We start from the raw sequence: 25,647 nt of genomic DNA, 5'->3' as shown, positions 1-25,647 counted from the left end.
TGGAAGGAAGTCAGTGGGCATCTGAGGTTGACCTTCTGCCTGGAGCTACTCCCACCTAGCACAGGCAGAGGCCGCAGGGCCTGGGGGAGGCACGTGGGGGTCCAGGTGAGCATAGGCTGTCCTTAGGGGTGGAGACAATGAGATAGTGGGCATGAGGAAGACCACTAGAGTTTTTTTAGGGTGGGGGCTGACTCCCCAGGCCATCAGTCTTGCTAGTCCAGGGTGTCCCCTGATAATTCAAAATAACAGGCTGCCTTCCAGCTATTCTGGGCAGCCATGGGGATACAGCTTTATGAAACCCCATCTCAGAGGCCTACAATGAGGGGAACCGGCAGACTTAGAACAGGCAGTCTTCTCTGATACAAACAGTTAGCTGCACAGATCACTGGGGCATGTCAAGATGTCATGAGGGCCCATCTCCAGACCTTTGGAGCCGCCCCCCCAACTCTAGAAAAGGGAATGGGGTGGGTGGGAGGTGTGAGTGGAAGACAGCTGAATTTGAGGGCCTTTCTGCCTCTCTGCCTAGGTGTGTGTGTGTGTGTGTGTGTGTGTGTGTGTGTGTGTGATAGATGGTGAGCTCAGGAAGGGCAGGGAGCACCTCTGAGTCCCTGTAAGTCATCATTCTAACACAGTCAGGATGCAGGAGACTGTCAGGTGCCACTCGGTCCCGGTAGGCTTTTGTCCATATAGCCTTTCATTCTGCCAGCAGTGTGTCATCTGGTCTGAATCTGTGTGTGTCCGATCATTCCCTGAGTGTGCATCCCCTGTATGTGTAGCCATGCGTGGGTTTGACCTTCAGCAGTCACTCCCAGCTAACCTGGCTGATGCCCACCAGGATCTTCCCCCCGGCACCGGCTGGAGCCCATGGACACCATCTTTGTCAAGAACGTGAAGGATGATGGCCCTGCCCATAGGGCAGGGCTGCGGACAGGTGAGCTCTGCTCCCTCAGTGGTCTCTTCCCCACTTTTGAGTTAAGAGGAGGTTCTTGGCTACAGTTGCTGGGGAGTGTCCTCTTCCCCCAGTGTCATCTGTATCTGGGACAAGGGTTCTGGGGTGGGGCCACTGATATCCCTTGGACTGCTCACACGTGGCCCTGCCTTTGTCCTCAGGAGACCGACTGGTGAAGGTGAATGGAGAGAGTGTCATTGGGAAGACCTACTCCCAGGTCATAGCTCTGATCCAGAATAGGTGAGCCCCTCCTGCTGCCCTTCCTCCAGCAGACACCCCATCCCTCAACTACTGGCCCCAGCCCCTGGGGCTGTTGCCTCAACCTGGCCTGACCCCCTGCCCTGTCTCTGTAGTGATGACACCCTGGAGCTTTCCATCATGCCCAAGGATGAGGACATCCTCCAGCTGGTGAGTTCTGGTTGCTGGCAGATGGGGAGGACAACTGGGTCTGTGGGACAGGATTCATCCCTTCTTGGGCAGTAAAGAGTGTGTGTGTGTGTGTGTGTGTGTGTGTGTGTGTGTGTAGGGGTATAGTGCCAGTCTGGCATTGCTCAACTGGAGCTGCCAGGCCCATCCCTGGGTTGGCATTGGTGGGTACTTCATTCAAGGCTACTCTGTGCTGGGGGAGGGGAGGCCCTGGCCCTTGCAGGCAAGATTCCTGCTGGGGTATCTGGAAGGATAGTAGCTCAGTGGGCCCTGCTGCTTTGCATGTTTTTGTTAGCTATAGTAAGATGCCTCTTCGCTGAACCCCCACTCCTCTCACCAACCTTGTCCCAAGAGTGTATCTCCTGCAGATGTATATAAACTCACAGCACACACAGTCCACCTCACTTTCTTTTTTTTGTAAAGTTTTTTTTAAATCTTTATTTATTTATTGGATAGAGACAGCCAGAAATTGAGAGAAAGGGCAGATAGAAAGGGAGAGAGACAGAGAGACACCTGCAGCCCTGCTTCACCACTTGTGAAGCTTTCTTCCTGTAGGTGAGGACCAGGGGGCTTGAACTTGGGTCCTTGTGTACTCAGCCATGTGCGCTCAAACAGGTGCACCACCACCCAGCCCCCAGCCCACTCCACTTCCTGTGTGCCTGCTCATAGGGCTCGCCAAACCTCACTAACACACAAGCAGAACACACCAATTGCATGCAGCACACCACACGGCATACCTGCACACACAGTGCCCACCACCCCATACTCTCTCCCACATCACATGTCACAGACACCCAGGCATCACAGCATATCACACCACCATGGTCCTCAATACCCACCCTCAGACTTGAAACTGCCATGGTGTGGACATTCACTGCTGTCACACGTGCTCTCTGTTTCCCCAACCCGTTTCTGTGAGCTCCCATCGCACTACAGCCCCACGTGGCAACAGCCAAGAGGCACGAGCACTCCAGCCCACCTGGAAACCATTGTTCACCCTGCCACATGGGCACAGAGCAAGCACACTTCACACAGCTGTGCACTTTTTACCTTGCACACACTGTCCGCACGCACACACACAAACTCTCTCTTTCACTCTTCAATTCCCTCCATGCTCTGCTCAGCACCTAGGGCAGTCCTCACTGCCCAGTGCCCAGCTCCCTGGCCTCCTGGGTCCCAGCCAGATGCCAGCCTCCTTGGCCCCAAGGCAACTGCCCCCTATCCCATCCCAGGGGAAGGCTGAAGGCCAAGAGCAGGAGGCCCTGGGAGGGAGCACCCACTGTGCTGGCTTCTGCACTGGATGTGCCTGCCCTCGTAATCACGTAATCACTGTAATCATAGTGCCATGCTTGGCTCCCTGCCCCCCCTGGGAAGCTCCACCCCTGACCTCGATTGTTCCCCTGCCCATCCTGGGGAGGGAGAGGGGCTGGGGAGGCAACCATGGGGATCCAGAGAGGTAGAGAGCCTCCCTAAATCTCTGAGGCCTGCTCATACATCTCCTCTGAGGCCAAAGGGAGGCAGGTTTTGGGGGGTGGGGGAGGAATGGGCGGGACCTAGTGTCCCTACTCTCTCCAGCTGAAAAGGGACAAGGAGTGGGGAGGGTCTCAGCCTCCAGCTCTGCTACTCAGGCTGGGGTGGGCAGATGTCAGCATCTGGGGGCTGGCACTGGCCCCTCCATCTCGGCGTCTGGAGGGTGGGGCCCAGGCATTCCTGTGGTTGGGAGCCAAGACTGGAGGCCAATGGGACCGCAGCAGCTGCTGACGCCACCGCTGACACAGCGAGGCCCCTCCACACCCATCCTCTCCCTCCTCCTCCTGGCGGCGCCGGGAGAGCGCGCTGGTCGGGGCCAGGCTGCCTTGGGTAGGGTGGGGTGGGGGGCTCGGCCAGTTGGGGTTAGCTGCGAGTGGGGAGGACAGGGACAGCGGGAGGCTGCCCTCACCGCTGTGAAGCCTGGGCAGCTGGCAGGATGGCTGGAGAGAGAGGTATGTGAGTGTCCCGGGCTCAGCTCGGGGTCCTATGGGGGCTGAGTGTGTGGGGTGTGGTGTCGTTTGTCCTCATCACATGATGTGTGTGCCTGGGACCGGAGGTGTAGTAATTTGTGAGCGCATCTCATTGTGTTTCTCTGTCTCTCTGGGTTTATGTTTTGTTGTGTCTCATGGTGTGTGTGTGTGTGTGTGTGTGTGTGTGTGTGTGTGTGTGTGTGTGTTTGGTTCAACACTCCCACAGCCTTGATTCTCTACTCAGAGATAGGCCCCTGGGCCAGCCCAGCAAGGGCCAGACTAGGCCAGGGCCACAAGGCCACTGTCCCTGGGGGCTGCCTCCTTTTTTGGCCAGGCCTGGGCACCAGCCCTGTCAGTTCTGAGCAATGCAGTGTCAGCCTTAATTCCCAGCCCCAAATTCCAGGCCTGGGGTGGCAGAAGAGGGCCCAAGATCACTCACCTGGTCTGGACCCTTCCCCATTTAGGCTATGGGGGGTAGGAAGTGGGCAGGTTCCTCCTCATCCCAGTGGCCCAGGGCCAGGCCCTGAGCTCCCTCTTCTAAAAGATGGAGGAACAGCTGGGAGAGCCCAGCCTGCCCACCGCCCCCAGCCCACCCCACCCTGGACACACCCCTTAGCCGGCTTCCTTCCCTGTCATCTGCCACCCTGACTGGCTCTGGAGGGGTTTCCCAGCTCCACCCCAGGGCCTGTGGACATCTTTGCCAGAAAGGAGCAGGGAGGTGGCTGAGGCCAGCCTGGAGTGTGTGTGTGTGTGTGTGTGTGTGTGTGTGTGTGTGTGTGTGTGTGTGTGTGTGGAGGGCACTGGGGGGGTGGAGCAGAAAACAGATGTTAGACTATCTGTGGCTAAAGGCAGTCCTTGTCATAAGTCTTAAAGAAATTCTGGTTTGCTTTCCAGCATGTGAGCGTGTATGTGAGTGTGTAAATATGTCTGTCTGTGTGGGTGGGTGTGAATGTCATATGCGTGTGTCTCAGAGGCTTCTTGTTCCTTCTTTGTCCTCTGTGGGCTCACTTCCACCCCCCTCAGGACTCCTTTGCTTCTTATCTCCCTTCCATCTCCTTCCTTCTTGGTGGGGGAGGGGTTGTTCGGGGCAGACTGGCCTCTTGGTCCTGGAGCAGCCTTGTCCTGGAGGACCTGCCTGGCCCTGCTCACCTGCCTCTGTGTCCCTGGCCAGGCCTACTCCCAGGATGCTTACCTGAAGGGGAACGAGCCTTATTCTGGAGAGGCCCGGAGCATCCCAGAGCCACCCCCACTTTGCTACCCTCGGAAGAGCTACGCCCCTCCAACACGGGTCTCCACCTGGGCCACTATGGTCCCTGAGCCCCTCTCAGCACTACCCATCGATCCCCGGAGTCCTGCTGCCTGGAGCGACCCAGGGCCTCGAGTTCCAGCTACTACCCACACCCATTTGGACAGCGTCTCCTTGGGGATGAGCCAGCCCCGCCCCAGCCCTGGTGCCTTCCCCCACCTGTCCTCGGAGCCCCGGACACCCCGTGCCTTCCCAGAGTCTGGCAGCCGGGTGCCCCCCAGCAGACTGGAGTGCCAGCAGGCCTTGTCACACTGGCTGTCAAACCAGGTCCCCCGCAGGGCGGGGGAGAAACGGTGCCCTGCTATGCCACCCCGGGTCCGCAGCGCCTCCCAGGACCGCTTGGAGGATGTGACTGCCCACCGGCCCTGGCCCTGCTCCACCTCTCAGGGTGCCTTGAGCCAGCTGGGCCAGGAGGGCTGGCACCGAGCTCGCTCCGATGACTACCTGAGCAGGGCCACCCGCTCAGCTGAGGCACTGGGGCCAGGGGCCCTGGTGTCACCCCGCTTCGAGCGCTGTGGCTGGGCTTCCCAGCACCCATCAGCCCGAACCTCTGCCTGCCCACCAAGGGACCTGCCCGGGCCCCAGCCCACACCTGCACCTGGCCTTCAGGGTCTGGATGACATTGGGTACATTGGATACCGGAGCTACAGCCCATCATTCCAGCGCCGGACTGGCCTCCTGCATGCACTCTCCTTCCGGGACTCACCCTTTGGGGGGCTGCCAACCTTCAGCTTGGCCCAGTCCTCTGCACCATTCCCACCGGAAGCCTCTGAGGCACCTAGGGTTGTCCGGCCAGAGCCCAGCACCCAGGCCCTGGACCTGCCCTCTGAGGATCGCCGTGAGGAGGTGGTCCTGAGGCAGAAGCCACCAACGGGCCGCAAGGTGCAACTGCCCCCTGCAAGACAGATGAACCTGGGGTTTGGTGATGAGTCTCCAGAGCCAGAGGCCAGTGGGCGAGGAGAACGCCTGGGCAAGAAGGTGGCTCCTCTGGCCACCACTGAAGACTCTCTGGCTTCCATTCCCTTTATTGGTGAGTGGTGGTGTTGGTGACTGTCTAGGAGATTGGCCTGTCTGTGTCCTGTTCTCCACACACCCATCTTCCCTGGGCAAAACTTGAATCTCAGAGTTGACAAGAACAACCCATTTCTTTTTTTCTTTTTTTCTTTCCTTTTTTCTTTCTTTCTTTCTTTTTTTTTTTTTTTTCCTCCAGGGTTATTGCTGGGGCTTGTTGCCTGCACCATGAATCCACTGCTCCTGGAAGTCATCTTTTCCCCCTTTTGTTGCCCTTGTTTTATTATTGTTGTGGTTATTATTATTGTTGTTGTTATTGATGTCATTGTTGGATAGGACAGAGAGAAATTGAGAGAGGAAGGGAAGATGGGGAAAGACAGACACCTGCAGACCTGCTTCACTGCCTATGAAGAGACCCCCCCTGCAGGTGGGGAGCTGGGGGCTCAAACCAGGATCCTTATGTCGGTCCTTGCACTTCATGCCATGTGCGCTTAACCCACTGTGCTACCGCCTGGCCTCCTGCCTGTTTCTTTTTTAATTTTTAAAATTATATTTATTTATTTATTGGGTAGAGACAGCCAGAAATCAAGAGGAAGGGGTAATAGAGAGGGAGAGACAGAGAGACACTTGCAGCACTGCTTCACCACTCTCAAAGCTTTCCTCCTGTAGGTGGGAACCAGGGGCTTGAACCCAGTTCCTTATGCACTGTAACATGTGCACTCAACCAAGCGGGCCACTACCTGGCTCTCAGCCTGTTTTTCTGTGTATCCATTTGCCCATTCATTCTTCTGTCTTCTCTATTTCTAGCTCTTGTTCAAGATCTATTTTGTTTAATTTATTAGCTCAGTACCTGCATGAAAAATCCACTGGTCCTGGCAGCTATTTTTTTTTTTCCTTTTCTTTATTTCATAGGACAGAGAGAAATTGAGAAGGGAGGTAAAGATAGTGAGGGAGAGAGACAGACACCTGCAGTACTTGATTCACTGCTTGTGAAGCTTCCTCCTTGCAGGTGGGGAATGGGGGCTCTAACTAGTGTCCTTGCACACGGTAATGTGCACTTAACCAGTTACGACACTGTCTGGCCCCCATTCTTCTGTCTTCTCTCCGATCATTTCTCTCATTCACTTATCCTTCTAGCTGTCTCTTCCCACTTTCCTCTTTCTTTCCACTTATCTGGTTTTTTCCCTTCCTTTTTTCTTTCTTTCCTTTTCCTACCTCCCTCCTCCCTTTGTTAATTAATTCACTGCTCCTTCTTCTCATCCATCTTTGCATTCTGTCTCCTACCCTTTCTTTGTTCCTTTCCCTCTTTGTTCCTTCCATCCCCCCACCATCCAACAAGTGTCTGTGTAAGGCCCTTGGTAAGCCCATTTTCTCCTGGAGTGTATTATCCAATGGGTGGGAGTATGTGGCTTCAGTGATAGAGGATCCGACAAGAGTGATTCAGTGGGAAGGGTGTGGTAGGAAGACAGAACCCTAGGAAACAGAGAAGGGCCTGGCCTAGAAGGGCATTGTGGCCAAAATGGTAATCTTGGGGGAAGGGCATTTCAGCTAAGACATGAAGGCTGAGGAGTTAGAGAAAGAATAATGCTGGGTTATTCATGGGGAGAGACAAGACTGTAAAGCCCCAAATCAAGAGACAGGATGTTTTTCCAGATCATTGGATCCATCCAGGCAGCGTGGTCAATTTCTGGGGAGTTTATATTTATCCCAAGAGTAGAGGAAAAACTAAAGATTTGCTGCCTTTTGAGTGGGCATGAGGGGGGCTGGGCTGTGGCACACCCTGTTGATCATGCATAGTACTGTGCATAAGGACCCTCACGTGGACCTAGGTTCAAGCTCACATTCCACCTACTGTGGGGATGCTTCACAAGCAGTGAAACAAGCCTGCAACTATCTCTCTTTCTCTCTTCCTCCCCCACTTCTCTCAATTTCCTTCCGTTCTGTCAAATAAAATAGAGAGGGGGGAAAAGAAAAATAAAAGAAAAAATGGCTGCCAAGAGTGGTGGATTCCTAGTGCTGGCACTGACTCCCGATAATAACCCTGGAGGCAAAAAATAGAATGGGCAGGGTTAGGGCTGACTCTGATAGTGCATCGTTTTGCCGTGTGTGACTCAGGTTCAAGCCCAGCCCCCACTGCACTGAAGAAAACTTCAGTGATGTGGTCTCTCTCATTGCTTCTCTGTCTCTATCTGAAAAAAAGAAAAGAAAAGAAAAGAAAAGAAAAGAAAAGAAAAGAAAAGAAAAGAAAAAAGATGATGGGTAAAGGAGAGGCAAGATAGTGGAGAGATTGGGTGATCCCAGCTTTTTGGCTCAGTTGGGAGATGCAGCCCCACATCTGTACAGGGTTGAGAGGGAGCAGGTTTGGGGTTTGTTGAATAGGAGGCACCCATGAAAGGGCAGGGTCCTTCAGGTGAGACCCAAGACCTTGTGAGAAAGCCCAGATTTCAAGCATATAGGCTGGGAGCCAGGCCCTGAGAAGCCGGAAGTAGAGCTGATGTCATGAGCTGGGGTGTGAGGCCTGGGTTCCCCCAGCCTAGAAGCAGACAGACACAGTCAAAAGGGAGGGGGTGAAGTGTTCACTTTCAGTGTACTCCTAGTCTGACGGGGAGATAGCACCCATCCTCAGGGAGCCTACAACTGAGGACTCCTCAGTCTGAGGAGATGACTCTATCCTTGTCCTTGGGAGCAGCCTCTGAGTGACTCTGATGGGCAGAGCTGGAGCCTCTGTGCTTGCAGTCCAGTGCCTCCACCAGCTGGTTGCTGGGCATGTTGTCTGAGGGCCTTGGGAGGAGGGGTGGGGAGTCTCAGGCTGCTGTCTGGGTCTGGAGTTGGGGGGGGTGGCAAGACGGGGGGGGGAGGGCAGGCAGGTCCTGCTTTCTGCCACCTTCACCCTCACCCCACTCCGCTTGCGCAGATGAGCCCACCAGCCCCAGCATTGATCTCCAAGCCAAGCACGTCCCTGCCTCTGCCGTGGTCTCCAGCGCCATGAACTCAGCCCCTGTCCTGGGCACCAGCCCATCCTCCCCAACCTTCACCTTTGCCCTCAGCCGCCATTACTCCCAGGACTGCAGTGAGTGCTGCCTGCACCCCTCCTAACTCTTTCCCCCAGCTGTCTGCTGCTCTGTGTGTGGTTGCTGCTCCTCCTGGGGTGCTTTGGGGGAGTCACCTCCTGGGCCTACTGGGATGGGAGGGCTCTGGGGAAGCCCCCCCTACTCACTGCCTTACTAACCCTGGGCCCTATGTGGCGACTTTGCAGGCAGCATCAAGGCCAGCCGCCGTTCCTCCTACTTGCTGGCCATTACCACGGAGCGCTCCAAGTCCTGTGACGATGGGCTCAACACCTTCCGGGACGAGGGCAGGGCTCTGCGGTGAGGCCTTGTCTGAGTGACGGCTGGGGTCCTCACAACCACGTGGGGCCCCCTGTTCCCTGGGCTACCTGGCGAGGCTCATGTTCTGGGTCCTCTGACATGAGGACCTCCTTGGAAAAGCTCTGAGTCTAGGGGCCTCTGGGGGAGGAGAGATGAGAGTGTGAGGTCCAGGCCATGCTCCTCACATTCCTGACCCCCACACCTTCTTTCCCAGGCGCCTACCAAACCGGGTACCCAGCCTTCGGATGCTTCGAAGCTTCTTCACCGATGGGGTGAGTGGTCATTGTGTGCTGGCAAGAGTGAGGATGTCTGCTGGGCCAGGGAGGGCCAACACCTCAGCTGGGGCACACAGCCCTGGTGGAGGGTTCTAAGCTTGTGGCTTCTTCGATGTCTTCTTCCTCCCAGCTTCTGCCCACCCTCATATCCACCCTGTGACCCACCCTCTAAAGAAGCTGCACCCACCCACCCAAGGACCTTCTGCCACAGTCTAGAATGCCTTTTGCATGCTCACTCGTTCTCCCAGCCACACCACTCACATGTTCATTTTCTGCCTTGACAATGCAGCCCCCTCCCCAGCCCTGGCATTTTTTGCCTCCCTTTGCCGCTTTGTGCTTCCCTCCTCAGTACCTCTCAGGTCGTTCTCTTTGTGCCTGTGTCTCTTTGCTTGCCTGGCTCCCTGAGAGCAGAGGTTTCACTGGCTTTGCTCACTGCCTGGTCCCCTGGATACCTAAAAAGGGAAGAGAGGGGAGCAGGGTGTGGGGAGGCATGGGTCTGGGAGTGACGGAGAAGCTCCCTGGTTGGCAGCATCAGGGCCTGGGGAGACACAGTCTCCTGTTGTGAGGTGCTCTTCACCTTTTTTGATTATGGATAGACTGTGAAAGCAGTCTCGGTTTCCAACTCTGGGTGTCTTTGGTGAGTCTAACACCTCGATGACACTGTCACCTGGCTCGCTCCTTATCACTTCTTCTGTTTACTTAATTCTCCCTCCACCTATCACTTCTGTCACTGGAGTCCTGTTGACATGCTGCTTCCTCTGTGTAGCTCCTTGTGGACATGACTACCTGATCCACTCGCTCGCTCTTTGTTGATGTTCACACTTCCCCTGTTTATTTAGCTCCGTGTTGACACAATCACTTCCCCTATTTCCTTAATTCCTTCAAGTCTATAAAAGTTGTAGGAGGCTCCAGATTGGCTTTTTCAGTGTGATGGTGAGGCATGCGTCTGCTGGTTATAGCCTTCCCTCTTTTCTGGCTTCCCCATCACAAAGGTCTCATGACCTTAGCACTGGCAGCTCAGAGAGGGCGAGCCAGGCTCATGAAGCCACACAGCACAGCCATGAGTAGCATAGGCTGGAGCCAGGCCAGTGGGGCAGTGAGTAGCCCATGGGGTTCCTTAGATGCTGGCACTATGGGAGCCACCCTAAGCTGCCCACTGTTGTCTCGCTGCAGTCCTTAGATAGCTGGGGCACTTCTGAAGATGCCGATGCTCCTTCCAAGCGCCACTCGACCTCTGACCTCTCGGATGCAACCTTCAGCGATATCAGGAGAGAAGGCTGGTTGCATTATAAGCAGGTCCTCACCAAGAAGGGGAAGGTAAGATGGTGGGAGGAACGCTGTGGAGGTGGACGGAAGCTGGCTGTGGCGGAACTCTTTAGTGGCTCCTCCACTCCCCCCACCTCCCCACGTCGTCTGGAGCCAGAGAGCCTGCTGCGTCTGTGGCACAAGGGGTAGAAAGAAGTTAGAGGCTGGGTACAGCTTCCTTGGGGGCCTAAAGAGGTCCACCAGAGCGGTGGTCTTTGCTGGGTGTGGATGTGACCACGTTGTATTCCGAATCAGTCCTCACTTGGCAGATCATCCCCCAAACTGGTCATGGGAGCACATGGAAAATGAGGCAACAAGACCAGGATGATTCTTTTGGGGGAGCTGAGGACCCAAAGGAAAGCAAAGGTCAGCCTTTAGGGTCAGCAAAGCTTTTGGTTTTTATCATGAAAGGCTTGAAAAGCCTTGAAAGGCCTGGGGACCTCTTTCCTGCCTCTAGAGGGGTCATGGAGGTGAGTGGGCAAGAAGACCAGTTAAGAGCCACCACTGAGATGCAGGTGAGAGTTGAAGGGATCTTGGGCCTGGGGACTCCAGGGGACTGGTGGAAACAAGCAAAATCCCAAGGGGGAACGTTGGGGCCCCTAGATGGTAAACAGCACACTGGGATCCCTCCAAGCAGCCCCAGCCAAGCTGAGTAGGACTGCCAGTAGCAGCCCGGAGCTTGGCTCTTGACTGCACTACTATTTACAGGGAGCTGGGGTGTGTCTGTTTACTTATCTGAAACCAGGGGTAATAACGATCTACACCTCAGTCATCTGTTGATGAGAATTAAATGAAATGATCTAAGTAAAGAATTTGCCCACTACCCGACATGGGGGTGAAGGGGCCTCATTCCTCTGCTTGCTACTGTTTGATTTTTTTATTCCCCCTTTTTTATTTCTTTATTGGGGAATTAATGTTTTACATTCGACAGTAATACAATAGTTTGTACATGCATAACATTTCCCAGTTTTCCATATAACAATACAACCCCCACTAGGTCCTCTGTCATCCTTTTTGGACCTGTATTCTCCCCCCTACCCACCCCAGAGTCTTTTACTTTGGTGCAATACACCAATTCCAGTTCAGGTTCTACTTGTGTGTTTTCTATTCTGATCTTGTTTTTCAACTTCTGCCTGAGAGTGAGATCATCCCATATTCATCCTTCTGTTTCTGACTTTTTTCACTTAACATGAATTTTTTTTTCCATTTTTTTTTTTTTTTTTTTTTTTTTTTTTTTTTACCACAGCACTGCTCAGCTCTGGCTTAAGGTAGTGCAGGGGGTTGAACCTGGGACTTTAGAACCTCAGGCATGAGAGTCTCTTTGCATAACCATTATGCTATCTACCCCTGCCCTTAACATGAATTTTTTAAGGTCCTCCAAAGTTAGCTGAAAACGGTGAAGTCACCATTTTTTTTATATAGCTGAGTAGTATTCCACTGTGTATATAGACCACAACTTGCTCAGCCACTCATCTGTTGTTGGACACCTGGGTTGCTTCCAGGTTTTGGCTATTACAAATTGTGCTGCTCAGAACATATGTGTACACAGATCTTATTGGATGGGTGTGTTGGGTTCCTTAGGATATATCCCCAGGAGAGGAATTGCAGGATCATAGGGTAGGTCCATTTCTAGCCTTCTGACAGTTCTCCAGACTGTTCTCCACAGAGGTTGAACCAATTTACATTTCCACAGTGCAGTGCAGGAGGGTTCTTTTGACCCCACAACCTCTCCAGCATTTGCTGCTGTTACCTTTTCTGATGTATGACATTCTCACAGGAATGATGTGGTATCTCATTGTTGTCTTTATTTGCATTTCTCTGACAATCAAAGACTTGGAGCATTTTTTCATGTGTTTCTCGGCCCTTTGGATCTCTACTGTGGTGAATATTCTGCCCATGTCCTCCCCCCATTTTTGGATGGGGTTATTTGTTTTCTTGTTGTTGAGTTTGGAAAGCTCTTTATATATTTTGGTTATTAGCCTCTTGTCTGATGTATGACATGTAAAGATCTTCTCCCATTCTGTGAGGGGTCTCTTGGTTTGGGTATTGGTTTCTTTTGCTGTGCAGAAGCTTTTTAATTTGATGTAGTCCCATAGGCTTATGCTTGCCTTAGTCTTCTTTGTAATTGGATTCCTTCCATTGAAGATGTCTTTAAAATTTATGCGGAAAAGAGTTCTGTCAATATTTTCCTCTAAGTATCTGCTAGTTTGTGGTCTAACATCCAAGTCCTTGATCCACTTGGAATTTAGTTTTGTATTTGGTGAAATATAGTGATTCAGTTTCATTCTTCTGCATGTTTCAACCTTTTTTTTTCCAACACCACTTGTTGAAGAGACTCCCATTGAATAGTCTGGGCACCTTTGTCAAAGATTAGATGTCCATAGGTGTGGGGGCTTAGTTCTGGGCTCTCAATTCTATTTCACTGGTCAGTGTGTCTATTCATGTTCCAGTACCAAGCAGTTTTGATGACAACGGCCCTATAATACAATTTGAGATCTGGGAGTGTGATGCCTCTGGTTCTGTTCTTTCTTCTCAAGATTGTTTTGGGCAATTCTAGGTCTTTTTCTGGTTCCAGATAAACATTTGTAGCATTTTTTCTATTCTCCTAAAAAATGTGCTTGGGATCTTGATGGGGATAGCATTAAATTTGTAGATGGCTCTGGGTAGTATATTCATTTTGATGATGTTAATTCTTCCAACCCATGAACATGGAATATCTTTCCACTTCTTTGTGTCTTTTTCAATTTCCTTGAGTAGTGACTCATAGTTTTCAGTATACAAGTCTTTCACTTCTTTGGTTAGGTTTACTCCTAGATATTTTATTGTTTTTGTTGCTATAGTAAAAGGAATTGATTTCCGGATCTCAATTTCTTCTAACTTAGTGTTTGCATAGAGGAATGCCACTGACTTTTGAATGTTAATTTTGTAGCCTGACACCTTACTGTATTGCCTGATGATTTCCAAAAGCTTCTTGCTGGATTCCTAGGGTTTTCTATGTATACTATCATGTCATCTGCAAATAGGGAGAGTTTGACTTCTTCTCTTCCAATCTGTATGCCTTTAATTCCTTGCTCCTGCCTGATTGCTATGGCAAGAACTTCCAACACTATGTTGAATAGTAATGGTGATAGTGGGCAGCCCTGTCTGGTACCTGATCTGAGGGGAAATGCTTCCAGTTTTTCACCATTGAGTATGATGTTAGCTGTAGGTTTGCTATATATAGACGCCACTATCTTGAGGAATTTTCCATCTATTCTCATTTTTTGTAGTGTTTTTATCATAAAGGGATGTTGTATTTTGTCAAAGGCTTTCTCTGCATCTATTGATATGACCATGTGGTTTTTGGTCTTGCTTTTATTGATGTAGTGGATCACGTTGACTAATTTACATATATTAAACCAACCTTGCATCCCTGGGATAAACCCCACTTGGTCATGATGAACAATATTTTTAATATATTTCTGTATCCAGTTGGCTAGAATTTTGTTCAATATTTTAGCATTTATGTTCATCAGAGATACTGGTCTGTAGTTTTCTTTTCTGGTTGTGTCCCTGTCTGCTTTTGGTATCAAAGTGATGTTGGTGTCATAGAAGCTGGAAGGGAGTATTCCAGTGTCTTTAGTCTTCTGGAAGACTTTTGAAAGTAGAGGTATTAGTTCTTCTTTGAAGGTTTTGTAAGACCATCTGGTCCAGGACTTTTTATTTTGGGGAAGATTTTTGATAACTGTTCCAATTTCATTAGCTGTGATCGGCCTGTTCATGTTATCTACTTCCTCTTTACTTAATTTTGGAAGTTTGTAGGTATCTAGGAAATTGTCCGTTTCTTCCAGGTTCTCTAGCTTGGTGGCATATAGTTGTTCATAGAAGCCTCGCATGAGATGTTGAATTTCTGCGGTGTCTGTTGTGATATCTCTTCTTTCATTTATGATCCGATTTATTTGGGTCTTCTCCCTTTTTTGTTTTGTGAGTCTGGCTAAAGGTTTGTCAATTTTGGTCACTCTTTCGGAGAACCAGCATTTACTTTCATTGATCTTTTGTATGGTTTTCTTATTCTCAATGTTATTTATTTCTGCCCTAACTTTAGTGATTTCTGTCCTTCTGGTTGCTTTAGAGTTCCTTTGTTCTTCTTCTTCTTCTAGGTCTTTAAGATGTGCAGTCAGGCTGTTTATTTGTGCCTTTTCTTGTTTCCTAATGTGTGCTTGTATAGCTATGAACTTCCCTCTTAGGACTGCCTTAGCTGTGTCCCAAATATTTTGATAGCTTGTGTCTTCATTTTCATTGAACTCTCGAAACATTTTGATTTCTTCCTTGATTTCCTCTTTGACCCAGAAGTTGTTAAGAAGTGTATTGTTGAGCTTCCACATTTTGGGACTATTACTCATCTTTTGTTGATTGTTAAGTGTTAGTTTAATTCCACTGTGGTCTGAGAAGATGCTTAGGATGATTTCAATGCTCTTGAATTTGCTATGCTGTCTTTGTGGCCTAACATATGGTCTATCCTTGAGAATGACCTATGTGGACTTGAGTAAAATGTGTATTCCAGTTTCTTGGGATGAATGACTCTGAAAATGTCCAATAGTTCTAGTTTATCTCTTCATTTAGCTCCCTCGTGTCTTTATTGATTTTCTGCCTGGATGATCTGTCAAGTTGAGAGAGTGGGGTGTTTAAGTCCCCTACTATGACTGTGTTGCTGTTAATATATTGCTGTAGCTCTTTCAGTAGATGTTTAATGTATTTATATGGCTTCTCATTGGGTGCATAGATGTTAATATAATTGTTAAGTCCTCTTGATTGACTGACCCACTGAGCATTAAATAGTATTCATCCCTATATTTTTAAATTTTATTGATTTTAAAGTCTATTGTCAGATAGATATGAGAATAGCTGTTCCTGCCCTTTTTTGTGAGCCATTGGCTTGTATGATAGTTTTCCATCCTTTCACTTTGAGTCTGTGTTTGTCTTGTTGAGTTAGGTGGGTTTCCTGTAGACAGCATATTGTTGGGTTGTGTTTTCTGATCCATCTTCCTACTCTGTGCCATTTCACGTGTCTGCACTCACCGGTGATTTGGTGGGTTCTTGAAGTCGTTCTAGTCTTGTCTTGTTGTGTTCTCCTTTGGTATTCCTAGTTGACCTGGGAGAGGAGAGGAGAGAAAAACAGCTGCTGCTGCTCCTTTGCCCCACCTCCCTGAATTTTTTTTTAAAGATTTAAAAATTTTTAAAAATATTTATGTATTCCCTTTTCTTGCTCTTGTTGTTTTATTGTTGTAGTTATTATTGTTGTTGTTACTGATGTTGTCATTGTTGGATAGGACAGAGAGAAATGGAGAGAGGAGGGGAAGACAGAGGGGGGAAAGAAAGATAGACACCTGCAGATCTGCTTCACCTCTTGTGAAGCAACTCCCCTGACTTCTGAAGATTTATTTATGTTGAGAAAGAGAGAGAGAGAGAGAGAAGAGAAGAGAAGAGAGATGAAGTAAGTTAATTAAGATCAGCCCTCCATCATCATGTGCAATACTGGGCATTGAACCTGGGACCTCATACATGTAAGGAATGGCTCTACCCACTTAGCCACCTCTTCAACTACCTTCTATGGGTCTTGTACCTGGAAAGACCATAAACTTTGAAGATAGACAGACTTGAAGCTCTTGCCCAGTCACTCTGAAGCATATGGCTTTGGGGAGCCTCCTTCATTTCTGAGGCTCGCTTTTTTGATCTGTAAGATGGGGACAGGGTTATTTTGCTCAAGGGCTAGCCTGGGGTGAGGTAAGGTGAGTCATGCAGGCATGGTTGGCTCTCATCTGTGCCCTCACCTTCTTTAGGGGTAGTGACCAGGAGCCCCGCTTCGGCTCTCAGTTAAAGCTTTGAACAAATGAGGCAGGAGCTGGTTGGGTCCTTCCCTGTTCATGACCAATATAGTGAAACATGTTATAACAAACAGGTGACTCTTCCAGAGGGGGTGTTCAGGGCAGCAGCATGTGGTGTGGATGACCCTGACCTCAGTAGGGTGGAAGAAGAAGTAGGCTAGAAGAAGAAGTAGGGTGGTGGGGATGAATGCTATGAATCCAGGGCCACTGATGAAGCTGGGGTAGGTGCCCACTGCCCACGCTGGGCCTTGTCTCTCAGGGAGAGCATTAGGGAAGGCTTCAAAGGGTGTGTGTGTGTGTGTGTGTGTGTGTGTGTGTGTGTGTGTGTGTTGGGGGGGGGGTGGTGAGCCCAAGAGGAAGAGTTGCTTTTGTAGTAGGACAAAAACAGCACTATTACTATCCACTACTATTAGTGAGGTGAAACAGGCCATGGTGCGGGGCCAAGGGGAGGCACAGTTTAGAGATTCAAGGGGAAGCCTGGCCTTGCTACTGGCTGGGAGGTCAGGGAGGATAGAGGAGGCCATGCTGTTTCCTGGGTTCCTTCTGTAGACTGGGTACGGGGCTCTTCTAAGCTCTTCCAAGGGGTCCTTTGGGGCCTTGTGAAGTCTGAGGCCCTGGACACACTCTGATGGAGGTGTTGTGGGGACAGACTTCAAGGGTGTCCCTCAGAGGATGTGTTTGCCCACCAGGCACATCTGAAGCCTTGGGTGCAGGGTACAGGGGAGGAACCATGAAAGGAGGTGGGGAGGGGGCCACAGAGAGCTTGCAGCAAACCCAAGAAGGGGTGACTAGTGGGGTAGGGGTGGGGAGGCAAGACCAGCTGTGTGAATTGAGTAAGGGGAGTCAGGTGGAGATAAGCCCAGCCTTTGAGCCTCTGGGAGGTGTGGTGATTACAGCCAAGCCTAGTCAGCAGTGGCCTGTCCTCTGCTCTGGGGCTCTATCAAAGTCCAGTCCCTGGACCAGAAAAGCCGACCCCTCCTGCTCACTGTTCATGAAGATGGAGATTCTGACTTCCATAGACCAGAATCTGATTCCACTTGTCCCCTCAGGAACTAGGAGGAACCCTGAAACCAGCATTAGGCCCTTAGTCTGTCCTGGTGTCAGCCAGGTGACAGCTTCAGTGAGTCCAATCTCAACTGCTGACAGAAACCCCTGGCTATCTGGCAGGGATGTTGTAGGTGTGACAGGACCTTATAGCAACTGGCTGCAACCTGGAATGCCACCCATAGCTCACTTCTTATCACTAGGGATACTGATACCAGGGGAAGGGGGCTGATGTGTCTAGTGCCACCAAGCTGGCTCAAGTCTCAAAGGGGCATCCTTATCTCTCCCTCTCTTGGATAATGACATTCTCTCTCATGGTCTGAGCATCTCTGCCCAGGTCCCCAGAGCAAGGAAGATGGGGCCTTCAGGGGTGTGCTGAGTCCCAGGAGTGGGCAGGGGCTGCTGGGTGCTCTGAGCACCTCCATCCATTGATCCAGTAGCTAGTAATAAGCACTCTGCCTGCCTGGGGGCTTCAGGCTCTGGGGGTGGGAGAGGACAGAGTGCTCTGCCTGTGGGGTGCCATTTCTTGGAGAAGTCCACCACCTACATACCCTGGAATTCAGTAAGCACTTTGGGAAATGAGCAGGCAGGGGAAAGTACAAAGAAGTCCTTGCTGAGGAGGTGATGTGGGTGACATCTGAGCTCAGACCTGAAGGGTGAGAAGGAGGTGAGAGAAACCCCCAACCCTCACCTCCTACAGCAGGTGCAAAGGCCCAGAGGCAGGAAGGGCTTGACTCATTCACTGTCACAGTGGTACAGTGTATGAATAGCGAGGAAGGAGGAGCGGGAAGAGGGGGCCGGAGAGGAGCAGGACCCAGGTTACAAAAGACACTGGATTTGATTCCAAGGGCACTGGAAGCCCAAAAGAAGCTGCTGAGGGCAAGACGTTTCTCTGTCCCAATTGAAAAGAAATCTGTGGCTTCTGGGCCCGGGGAAAGGCAGAGGTCTGTGCAGCTTTACAGGCATGGACTGCCAATGGCCTGGCCTTTGAAGGGCAGGAGCTGGAGAGACAGGTGACACTCGGGCAGCATACCAGTCATGACCTCCTGGCAGGTCAGGTGTCAAGGATGAGGAAAGCAGAGGCATGGAGGGAAACTGGATGATTGATTTACTGTGCTGGAAAGTTGGGGGTGAGAATAGATTTGATGGTAAAAATTGAGTGAGTGGCATGTGAGCCGTGCCCGTGATAGTGCTGAGCAGGCAGTGGGAGGCTTAGGACCACGGCCAGGGATATGTTGGGGAGTCATCACAAATACTAGGTGAGATTTAAAGGCCCTATGGGTGGTTTAAAGGTATGGATGACATCATGAGGGAGACAGGTGGAGGAGGAGCCTGAGACAAAGTTCTGGAGCTCCTGCTCCCGTAAGGTGGGGCCTCAGCCTCTGCTCTAAAAGGCATTCTGGGGGCTTTATATATTTATGATAGGAGAGAAAGAGAGAACCAGAACATTACTCTGATACATGTGATGCCAGGAATCGAACTCAGTCAAGAACTTTAACCACTGTACTACCTCCTGGGTCACTTTTGCAGGGTAGTTAAGGGCATCCTTGATGTCTGTCCACTAGATGCCCTAGCATTTCCCCAGCTGTGACAACCAAAAATGACAAAAGTGTCTTGGAGTGTGTGTGTGTGTGTGTGGGGGGGGGAGACAGTTCATCCCAGTTGAGAGCAGCTGGTGTGAAAGGACGTTGGGTGGAAGGACTGCGCTGCAAAGGAGGGATTAGAATTAAGAGGATACCAGAGGCCAGGTGCCAAGAGATGGGTTGGAGAGGCAAGGGGCAGTTCGCTGGGGTCAGATGCCACCAGGATATTAAGGGAAAAGTCCAGAAGCTTCCACTGGCTTTGGCAACATAGGGATCTGGTGAGCCTGAGAGCTGCTTCCCAGGAAGGAGATGCTGAGTGGAACTTGAGTGCTAAACAAAGAAGTCAGGAGAGCCAATGTGACAACCCTGGGCAGCTTTGCTATGAAGGGGTACCATGTGGGAGTGGACCAAGAGTAGTTTCACAAGGAGTTTTTTTAGGCAGGTCATGCTGGGGTGCCTGACTACCCTCCCAGGACTTCCACCACTCTCTGGAGGCAGTGCCAACACCAGATGAGTGTGAATGATAGTATTGATTGAATGGGAGACAGGGCTAGGGAGGTGGCTCAGTGGATAAAGCCCTTGCCTCAAGTCCTAGGTTTGAAACCTGCCACCACTGGCAAGTGTCAGAGAGAAAGTAACAAAACTAGGTGGAACTCCAGTGGATAGTGAAGTAGTACTACTTCTCTTCTTCTTTCTCAAGTAAAAGCGAGGGGGCTAGGGCGGTAGCGCAGCAGGTTAAGCACACGTGGCACAAAGTGCAAAGACTGGCTAAGGATCCCGGTTGGAGCCCCCGGCTCCCCACCTGCAGGGGAGTCGCTTCACAAGCGGTGAGGCAGGTCTGCAGGTGTCTATCTTTCTCTCCCCCTCTCTGTCTTCTCCTCCTCTCTCCAATGCTCTCTGTCCTAATGATGACATCAATAACAACAAAAATAACTACAACAACAATAAAAAACAACAAGAGCAACAAAAGAGAAAAATAAATAAATATATAAAAACTTTTAAAAAAAGGGAGTCAGATGGTAGCACAGCGGGTTAAGTGCAGGTGGCACAAAGGGCAAGGACCAGTGTAAGGATCCTGGTTTTAGCCTCTGGCTCCTCACCTGCAGGAGAGTCGCTTCACAAGCGGTGAAACAGGTCTGCAGGTGTCTATCCTCTCTCCATTTCTCTCTGTTCTATCCAACAAAGATGACATCAATAACAACAATAACTACGACAATAAAAGAAGAAAGGAAAGAAAGAAAGAGAGAGAGAGAGAGAAAGAAAGAAAGAAAGAAAGAGAAAAGAAAGAGTGAGGCTAAGGAGTTGGCTTAGTGGTTGGATCAATCCCTGGTGCCACATAAAAATATAAACCAACAGACAAATGAATAAATGGCCGGGGCTGTAGCTTGGATATAGCTCAGCAGCGGAGCACATGCTTGAGTGCATATTCCACAGGTGTGAGGCCTGGGTTCCATAGTGAGTCTTGGGGTACCAAAATGAAAGTGGAGTGTGAGAAAAATAGACACCCTCTGGAGTTTAAGTTCCGCCAGGGGAGGTGGTGAGAGAGCTGGGGTGGGGCTGAGGGTTGGAAGCTATCCAGGTTCCAAAAGGGATGGAGCTAGGGGGCTCCTGGCTGGCAATGGGGTGGGGTCTCCAGCCAGCCCAATGCTTGCCGCGTATAGGCCTCTGGGGCCCTAGGTGAGGCCTGATCTCTCACACTCTCTCCTTCCTGTGTCTCCCCTCTCCTGTCTCCCTGCAGAAAGCGGGCGGCGGCCTGCGCCAGTGGAAGCGGGTGTATGCCGCGCTGCGGGCGCGCTCGCTCTCCCTGAGCAAGGAGCGGCGGGAGCCCGGGCCTGCGGCTGCGGGGGCTGCTGCAGCCGCAGTGGCAGGTGAGGACGAGGCGGCGCCCGTCTGCATCGGCTCCTGCCTGGTGGACATCTCCTACAGCGAGACCAAAAGGAGGCACGTGTTCCGGCTGACCACCGCTGACTTCTGTGAATATCTCTTTCAGGCTGAGGACCGGGATGACATGCTGGGCTGGATCAGAGCGATCCGAGAGAACAGCAGGGCCGAGGGCGAGGTGAGGGTGGTCCTGTGCAGAACTGGCTCTGGGTGCTCATGGCGTCTGCCATCCCTTCAGGGCTGGGGAGGGCAGAGTGGCCCCAGGGCCCTCTCACCACTGCTGACCTCCTTTTACCCTCTGAGCCTCAGTTCTCCCTCCCAGGAGATGGGCTAACAGGAAGGCACTTGGCCACTGCAGCCACCCAGGGTTAGGGTATAGAAAACGCACCTACACCCCCATGTTGGGTGATAGGCAATAGCCTGATTGTGACTGTTGCTGTGGTTATTGCTGAGGCTGTCCTGGGTAGACTCTGCATGGGGGTCAGCTCCAGGCCAGCCTCAACTTCTTGCTGGAAACGGGCAGTTGTGGCGGGGGGAGTGTCTCCTATGGCATGTATTACAGAATAAAGGTGCCTGTGCCAGCACTGTGCCTGACCCTTCTGGCAGGACTGCCCTGTCTGCAGGGGCATGAACATGTTGACCTTGGCGCTCGACCAGGAAGCTTGGCCTTTGGCAGCTGACTGGACTGGCTGAGCCAAGGCTCCTTGGCAGGGACTTTGGGGGAATGTGCAGAAATGGCGCCCCCTCCTGGGTAGCTGCTGCCATGGCTCTGGGCTGGAGTTTCCTCCTCTGCCAGGTGCCCACACAAACTCCTCTTGATAGGCCTGCATCATAAAGTTATCTGTGGCTGGTCTCTACCACGAGGACAGTGGCCTGGGCTCTGGGCCACACATGGCCTGCACCAGCCATGGAGGAGGGAGACTAGTTGGATCAGGGCCTCTGGCTGAGGACACATCTATTCCCTCGCTCTGGGAGGAGAGTAACAGGAATTTGGGGACCCTTGCTTGGGAGGTCTGGTAATGCTTCTGGCCCAGTCAGGAGGTTCCAGCTCTCTTTTATTATCACAGTAGCTGTGCCTCTCAGGTCTGTGACAGGTGCTGTGTGCATAGTTCTGCACCCTAACCCTAAGGCTGCCCAAATTCTCTCCCTGTGATATTGCTAAGGAGACTGAGGCTCATAGAGGTTAAGTGGACCATCCAAATCACACAGCTGGTGGAGGGGCCTTGGGAGCCCTGGTCCCTTTTGCTCTAGGGTCTGTGTCCTCCAACTATTAGGTGGAGGAGAGAGGAAAGGAGAAGAGGGAGGGTGTAGCGGAGAGTCCTGTGCTGAACTGGCTGTGGGTGCTAATGGTGTCTGTCTTCTCTTCTTCTGCTCCAGGACCCCGGCTATGCCAACCAAGCTCTGATCAGCAAGAAGCTTAATGATTACCGCAAAGTGAGGTGAGGCCCGATCAGGTGCTCCCATCCGTAGTCTTCTGGTCTGCCTCCAGGCCTGCAGGCAGTTCCCTAGGTTGCTCTGTGCTGGGGACTGGGAGAGGTAGTAGAGTCTCTGAGGCCCCCTGTCTCCAGAAGGGCATAGAGGGGAGGTCCCAGATCCTGGCTCACTTCAGATGAAGACTTCTCCTCTCCCCTTTTTTCTTCACAGCCATAGCTCTGGGCCCAAAGCTGATTCCTCCCCCAAAGGCTCTCGTGGTCTAGGGGGCCTCAAGTCTGAGTTCCTCAAACAGAGCGCAGTACGTGGCCTCTGGACACAGGACCAGTCTGCAGGGAGCAAGGGTAGGACTGTGACTGCTAAGGTTGTGTGTGTGTGTGTGTGTGAGGGGGGTCAGCCCTGTGGGCATGTGTGAGAGAAAAGGGCACACATGAGTGTGTATATTTGTGTGGCATGCTTTTGAGTTTCAACCATGGTAACTCTGGGTGTCTGTCACCTGTGTGTGTGCCTGTGAGGGTCTGGGAGATCTCAGTATTTCAGAGATAGAGGGTCCCAGAACCTGGATTTCCCTTCACAACATCCCTTATTCAGTCTTCCAGTCTCTGCAAGAGTCTCGTCTTTCCTAGAGATGCCCTTTTCCATATTTTTAAAAAATATTTATTTATTTTTTCCTTTTGGCTGCCCTTGCTGTTTTTCATTGTTCTAGTTATTGATGTCATTGTTGTTGGATAGGGCAGAGAGAAATGGAGAGAGGAGGGGAAGACAGAAAGGGGGAGAGAAAGACAGACACCTGCAGACCTGCTTCACCACCTGTGAAGCAACCCCCTGCAGGTGGGGAGCCAGAGGCTTGAACCAGGATCCTCACACTGGTCCTTGCGCTTTGCGTCACCTGCGCTTAACCCGCTGCGCTACCGCCCTTTTCCATCTTTACATACTTTTGACTATTAGAAAGTTCTTTCTTGGGCTCAGGAGATGGTGCCGTGAATAAGACTCTGGACTTGGAAACATGAGGTCCCAAGTTCAGTCTCCAGCATCCCATGTACCAGAGTGATGCTCTGGTTCCCTCCCTCCCTCTTTATCTTGCATTAATAAATAAATAAAATATTTTTTAAATAAAAAAGATGGTTTGGGAGATAGCATAATACTTCTGCAAAAATACTTTTTTAAAGATTTTTAAAAATATTTATTTATTTATTTCCTTTTTGTTGCCCTTGTTGTTTTTACTGTTGTAGTTATTATTGTTGATGTCATCATTGTTGGATAGGACAGAGAAAAATGGAGAGAGGAGGGGAAGACAGAGAGGGGGAGAGAAGGACAGACACCTGCAGACCGGCTTCACCACCTGTGAAGCGACTCCCCTGCAGGTGGGGAGCGAGGGCTTGAACCAGGATTCTTATTCCTTGTGCTTTGCGCCACATGTGCTTAACCTGCTGCACTACCACCCGATTCCCGCAAAAATACTTTCATGCTTGAGGCACCAAAAGTCCCAGATTCAATCCAGCATAACCATAAGCTGGAGCTGAGCAGTGCTCTAGTAAAAGGAAAGAAAGAATCTTCCTTTGGTTGTTAGCTTCTCTTTCCCCAGAGCTAAACACCCTCATCCCTGAGACTTTCTCTCTTGGGGTAGGATTTCCTATCCATCCTCAGCATCCTAGTCAGTCCTCAGATGGAGTCCTTCAATAGCCAAACATGTGTGACTAGGGTATGTGGGTGTGTGTGACCAGGGTGACTGTCACCGCCACCTAGCCCCTGACTCACCCCAGTTCTGTCTCCTCTACAGATGACAATGCTGCCGCCCACAGAACTCCATGGGGCATTAACATCATCAAAAAGAACAAAAAGGCACCCCCCAGGGCATTTGGGGTTCGGCTAGAGGAGTGCCAGCCGGCCACTGAGAACCAGGTGAGCCACCCCACCCCTTGGAGTCGAGAAAAAGTGGGAGGGGAGGAGCTGAGGCACAGAGTCAGGGACACAAGGGGCTTTGAGACCAGCTCTGTGCGTTGTCTTAGAACCCAGCTGAGGAGGCAGCCCAGAGAGGGGAAACCCCCGCCACCCTGGGTCTTCCCGAGGCAGACCCCAGAACCCCTGCCCACCTCATTCAGAGACTTGGCAGTTATTTCTAGGGTCCAGGTTGGAAGCAGTGAGGCCCCGCCTCCATAACCAGGGACATCCTAGTGACCCCTCTGGCTTGCACTGCTCCCCTCTCACCTCCCCACTTCCTCTGTCCCACTGGGGTGAATCCTTTCCCTCAACCTCTGTGACATCCATGTCCTGCCTGTGTCCACAGCGTGTCCCCTTGATTGTGGCTGCATGTTGTCGCATTGTGGAGACCCGGGGACTGGAGTCCACAGGCATTTACCGAGTGCCAGGCAATAACGCGGTCGTGTCCAGCCTGCAGGAGCAGCTCAACCGAGGACCCAGTGACATCAACCTGCAGGATGAGGTGGGCGGGGCTCTGTCAAAGGGGAGCTGAGTGGCATGGGGTCGGGGGGGCAGGGGCAAGGGGTGCTTTGCTGGGGAGAGTTGTGTGTGTCCTAGTGTGCTGTATTCATTGCACCCGCAATGTGGCCCGATTGGGTGCGGGTGCCAAGCAGTGCCCCATCTGGAGCCGCACAAGATAGTCTGGGGGCCCCAAGCAAAAGCTTGCAGGTAGCAGGGGTTTTTTTTGAGACAGAGAAGCAGAGAGACAGAGAGATAGAGATAAAGAGAGACACCACAACATCAAAGCTTCCCTCGATGTAGCGGGGGCTGGGCTTAACCTTGGGTCACACACCCGGCAAAGCACTACCCAAGTGAGCTATTTAAATAGCGCACTACCCAAGTAAGCTATTTCTTTTTTTTTTTTAAATAATTTTCTCTTTTTTTTAATATTTATTTTATTTATTTATTCCCTTTTGTTGCCCTTGTTGTTTTGTTGTTGTAGTTATTATTGTTGTTGTCGTTGTTGGATAGGACAGAGAGAAATGGAGAGAGGAGGGGAAGACAGAGAGGAGGAGAGAAAGATAGACACCTGCAGACCTGCTTCACCACCTGTGAAGCGACTCCCCTGCAGGTGGGGAGCCGGGGTTCGAACCGGGATCCTTATGCCGGTCCTTGTGCTTTGCGCCACCTGCGCTTAACCCGCTGCGCTACAGCCCGACTCCCCCAAGTAAGCTATTTCACCAGCTAAGCGCAACAGTTTTTCATTGCCACTGAAAGCCCGGC

The 25,647-nt window shown here is 51.2% G+C and overlaps 1 protein-coding gene across 7 annotated transcripts in view; it reads left to right on the top strand.

Moving 5' to 3' along the window:
- ARHGAP23 (Rho GTPase activating protein 23) overlaps positions 1 to 25,647 on the top strand; it is a 108,949-nt gene that overhangs the window by 56,949 nt on the left and 26,353 nt on the right. For 4 of the 7 annotated variants that reach the window (XM_060203613.1, XM_060203618.1, XM_060203612.1 and 1 more), the window contains 13 exons: positions 836 to 931; positions 1,111 to 1,189; positions 1,303 to 1,357; positions 4,547 to 5,711; positions 8,607 to 8,762; positions 8,949 to 9,060; positions 9,275 to 9,332; positions 10,509 to 10,652; positions 20,870 to 21,190; positions 22,390 to 22,451; positions 22,657 to 22,787; positions 24,224 to 24,345; positions 24,731 to 24,886. In XM_060203613.1, the coding sequence (XP_060059596.1) occupies positions 836 to 931; positions 1,111 to 1,189; positions 1,303 to 1,357; positions 4,547 to 5,711; positions 8,607 to 8,762; positions 8,949 to 9,060; positions 9,275 to 9,332; positions 10,509 to 10,652; positions 20,870 to 21,190; positions 22,390 to 22,451; positions 22,657 to 22,787; positions 24,224 to 24,345; positions 24,731 to 24,886 (2,657 nt within the window). Of the gene's footprint in view, positions 1 to 835; positions 932 to 1,110; positions 1,190 to 1,302; positions 1,358 to 3,099; positions 3,358 to 4,546; positions 5,712 to 8,606; positions 8,763 to 8,948; positions 9,061 to 9,274; positions 9,333 to 10,508; positions 10,653 to 20,869; positions 21,191 to 22,389; positions 22,452 to 22,656; positions 22,788 to 24,223; positions 24,346 to 24,730; positions 24,887 to 25,647 lie in introns of those variants that run through there. The other 3 variants (XM_060203616.1, XM_060203615.1, XM_060203617.1) reach the window with 3 other exon arrangements.

This window comes from Erinaceus europaeus, chromosome 12 (genome assembly GCF_950295315.1).
Source record: "Erinaceus europaeus chromosome 12, mEriEur2.1, whole genome shotgun sequence".
NCBI lineage: Eukaryota > Metazoa > Chordata > Mammalia > Eulipotyphla > Erinaceidae > Erinaceus > Erinaceus europaeus.
The sequence above is the reverse complement of the archived record's forward strand: the minus strand, read 5'-3'. Positions and strand labels throughout refer to the sequence as shown.